This window comes from Orycteropus afer, unplaced genomic scaffold (genome assembly GCF_000298275.1).
Source record: "Orycteropus afer afer isolate SDZICR_OR568_19922 unplaced genomic scaffold, OryAfe1.0 scaffold00188, whole genome shotgun sequence".
NCBI classification, from domain to species: domain Eukaryota; kingdom Metazoa; phylum Chordata; class Mammalia; order Tubulidentata; family Orycteropodidae; genus Orycteropus; species Orycteropus afer.
In genome coordinates, this window is record NW_006921775.1 from 4,967,419 (window position 1) to 4,971,525 (window position 4,107).

A 4,107-nucleotide genomic window follows, 5' to 3' on the forward strand; every position below is an offset into this window, starting at 1 on the left:
TGTATGAAAAGTGAATTTACTCTGTAAATCTTCACCCAAATCCTAATAAAAAAAAAAAAAAAAAGAGAGAGAAAGAAAGAAACCCAAGGAGGGGTCGCTATGAGTCCAATCAACTGAGTTTGTTTTTTTGTTTGTTTGTTTGTTTTAGTTGGTTTTCTTTCTCCCCAACCTTCAAATGTAGCATAGGTAGCAAGCACTGGTGCGTAGGATCTCAAAGGAGATCTTGGAAACCTGCAGGGGAGCGAGGAGTGGCTGGCTTCCAGCAAGATGTCAAAGATAGAAAGATTGGGGTTTGGGGCCAGGGTGTTCACAGAGGCATGATTGGCACAGGGGACAATGGTGCAAAGCTTGGGCCAGGGCAGGATGAGGGGAGCTGAGTGCAGAGCATTGCTGAAGGAGGTCCAAGGACACCTTGAGGGAGGTGCCAAATGTTGGCCTGGGCACAGTGACCGTGTGACTAGGGGTGTGTGCTCAGCCTTCTGAGCCTGGAAAATAGGGATGCCTGGGTCTCCTGAGCTAACTACAAGTGTGGGATGAAGATCAAAAGAGAATAACCAGATCCAGGTGCCCCAGAGTTAGTTCCGGCTCATGAAGGCCCCACACGTGTCAGAGTAGAACTGTGCTCCATGGGGCTTTCACCTGATTTTTTCAGAAGTAGGTTACCAGGCCTTTTTTCTGAGGTACCTCTGGGTGGACTCGTACCTTTCAGTTAGCAGATGAGTACCTACCCCTTAGTGCCACCCTGCAATACCCAAGCTCACGCAGTTACCCCACATGGCTTCACCTCAGGGGAAGGAGAGCTGTTCACACTTGTGCTCCACAGCTTCCAACACACAGGCCAAGGCCCACTTTAATTTTAATCACTCTCCTTATGAACTCTGCAGCTCTACGAATTGAGAGTTCCTATGAAACACATTTGTTTCCAGTTCCCCGGCCCTTGTGGTACTGTTCCTATCACAACTCTTGTGTTAGTATTTACCACATATGGTTTTATTATATCTTAGTACATTGGTAGAATGCTTTTAAAAATAACCCTTGTTTTGTTACCAAAAAAGCATTAAGATGCAGCTTCAGGGCCTCAGCATGCCCCTGTCTGCTCGGGGACACAAGGCCTGTACAGTCATTATCCTCTCCATTCCTGACCTAACACCACTTCCAAACCTCCCAGCCCATCCTGTTTCATACCTCGGTGCTTTTGCCTGTTCTCTCTGCCTTCTCTGGCATGCCTGTAACACTCTAATTCACCCTTCAAAACCCCATTCAGGTGTCAACTCCTCTTTGAAGCTTTCACTGACCCCTCCATACAGGAACTGCTTGGTTGCTGCCCCTGCACATTTAGGAATCATTGCATATGTGACACTCTAGTACAGTTCACCTGTTTAAACTCCCAGACTAGGAGCTCTCTGCCTCTTCCAGGACTGCCTCTGGCCTTGGCTTAGTTAAGTCTGTATCCACAGAATCAGTCACAGGGCCTAGAAGACAGTAAGAGTTTAGTGTGTCTGCAGTAAACCCAGTTAAACTCAGCCTTATGTCCAGAGGCTCCATTTCTTACAGATTTTATTTTTATTTATTTATTTATTGTGATTTGGGTGAAAGTTTACAAAGCAAATTCACTTTCCATACAGCAGTTCACATATACTTTGTCTCATGTCATTGACCATAGTTTACCACAATGCAACAGCTCCCCTCCCACTTCCTCCCTATAGTTACCTCTTCCCTGTGTCCATCCCTCCATGCACTTCTGCCCCCTGAGCTGTCTCCCTGTGCATAAGCAGCCCTTCTTTCTCCCTGATTGATCTCTCCAAGGAGTGTATCTACCTCAGGTACATATTCAACTCATATGTCTGTCTTTGGTTTGGCTGGAAGCAACAGGTGTAGGTTCAATTCCAGATATGAAGGGCAGCTAGGGGCCATAGTCTCAGTGGTTCCACCAGGTTCTATCGGACCAGCAAACCTGGTCCCCTCTCTTTTTTTATTTTGCCAAATGATTTTTGTTCCACATTGTTCTCCCTCTCTATCCAGGACCTCCTGCATAGATCCCCCTCTGAGTGGTTGACAGTGGTAGCCAGGCACCATCTAGTTCTTCTGGTCTCATAGTCATATAGGCTGTGGATCACATGGGGTACCAGTTGCTAGGACTAATTGTTTCCATGAATCTTTGGTTTTCTTCATTCTTCTTTACTTTGGATGAGGAGAGACCCATCGATGCATCTAGATGGCTGCTTGCAAGCTCTTAAGATCCCAGTTGCTACTCGTCAAAGTAGGAGGTAGAACAATGTTTTGTGTAGTATGTTATGCTAATTGAGCTTGATGTCCCCTGCGACTATGGTCCTGAGCCCACAGGTTCAACTACTCAGTACTTATGGATTTTAATTTATCAATTTTTCCAGAACTAGATGCTAGAGGAAAGAGGGGGAAAAAAAAAAAATGCATCCCTCTGCTGACCCCAAAAGATACTCTAGGGGAAGTTTGAGGACTCCAAAGTGTTTCAAATAGCCTCTCAAAATCTAATCTACTTCTAAGAAAAAGCTCCCCTGCAGGCCTGCCTCAGGCCAATGGCTTTCAAGCATTTTTGATCATGACAGTACTGTTTACACTGAGACACTATAACTCAAAGTAACTCACTGCTGTAGAGTCAGATCCAACTCATAGTGAGCCCTCCTTGGGTTTCCAAAGCAGTATCACTACGGAAGTAGATTGCTCAACCTTCCTTCTGAGGAGCAGCTGGTGGGCTTGAACCGCCAGCCTTCTGGTTAGCAGGCAAATGCCTAACACACCATGCCACCAGAGCTCCTAAATAAACACCTACATATATTTAAATACATCAGAGACAAAGCTTTCACAAAATAATATTTACTCTCATTATGGACACTGCACTCCATCTCTTTTTCTTTTTTTAATTGCTGGTTACCATCATTGAATTGATTTCATAAGTCTCTCTAGTCTAATGGGTTACAGTTTGAACAACACTGCTGCCGGCCTTGAGCTGGGACATTGGTGGCTCAGGGGTCTAATTCTCCCTTTCCAGGCTGACTCAGGTTCCACTACTGGCCAATACACCTCACGTGCAGCCACCACCGTCCCCAGTGGAGGCTTTTGTATTGCTACCACGGTGGAAAGGCTTCAGCAGAGCTTCCAGACTGAGATGGACTAGGATGAATGACCTGGTGGTCTGCTTCCAAAACCCAACCAGTGAAAACCCCATGAATCACTACGCTCTGATCTGGGCAGAATCATGGCTTTGACGCAAGATCATCTAGCATTTCCTTCCGTTGTCCAACGGCTCTCATGAATCAGGGCCTTCAGTTAATGTAACCAGGAAGGAATCCAGGGGAGAAACCCTGGGTCCTGAAGCTAGGGCTCAACAGAACAGGCAGGCGGGTGGTGTGTAGCGGGTAGGGGAGGGTGAAGGGGTTGATAAGGTGCCAGGAAGGCTTATGCAAGGTACTCACTGCTTCCCTCTCTTTGCAGCGGAGCCTCTGCCGCTTATGGACCTGTGCCGAAGATCCATCCGCTCCGCCCTGGGCCGCCAGCGCCTGCAGGACATTGGCTCCCTGCCCCTGCCTCAGTCTCTCAAAAACTACCTGCAGTACCAGTGAGCCCGGGGCTGCAGAACCGCAGCAAGGGTGTCGGCGGCCAGACCTGTCATCTCACGTTAACTGAGTACATTCAGGAAAGGGCCTTCCCTCTCACCCCGATTCCCGAGAACGTTCCGTTCTGTTTCCTGAGAGGCTAGGATATGTTTATTACCAACTTTGAAAATGAAATATCTGTTGCCAACAGTATTTGCTGCCTTCGGAACAGCCCTCCCAAGACACCTCCTCGGAAGCCACGAAGAGCCTGAAGCCTGCTCCAGCCCCTCCAGAGATCCTGCTCGCCGACCAGCAGCCACCCCGTATTGATCAAAGAAACTGTTTCCTTATTCAAGAGAATGAATAAAACATTTGGACAGGAGACTTTCTATTGTGTGCCCCTGTTGCAGACAGGGCGAGAGGAAAATTGGCCAGAGCAGGAGAAAATTGCCTCTGAATAATGAATGATGTAAGCAGCTTGATGCCAGCGCCCCTCCTGGCCCCACCCCTTGGCAGGGCATCAGGATCATCAGGA

At 47.6% G+C, this 4,107-nt stretch overlaps 1 protein-coding gene across 1 annotated transcript in view; it reads left to right on the forward strand.

Moving 5' to 3' along the window:
* Positions 1 to 3,599, forward strand: part of SPSB4 (splA/ryanodine receptor domain and SOCS box containing 4) — a 122,854-nt gene extending 119,255 nt beyond the window's left edge. The window contains exon 2 of the mRNA XM_007947522.1: positions 3,472 to 3,599. Coding sequence (XP_007945713.1) covers positions 3,472 to 3,599 — 128 coding nt within the window. The remainder of the gene's footprint in view (positions 1 to 3,471) is intronic.
* The last annotated feature ends 508 nt before the right edge of the window (positions 3,600 to 4,107 follow it).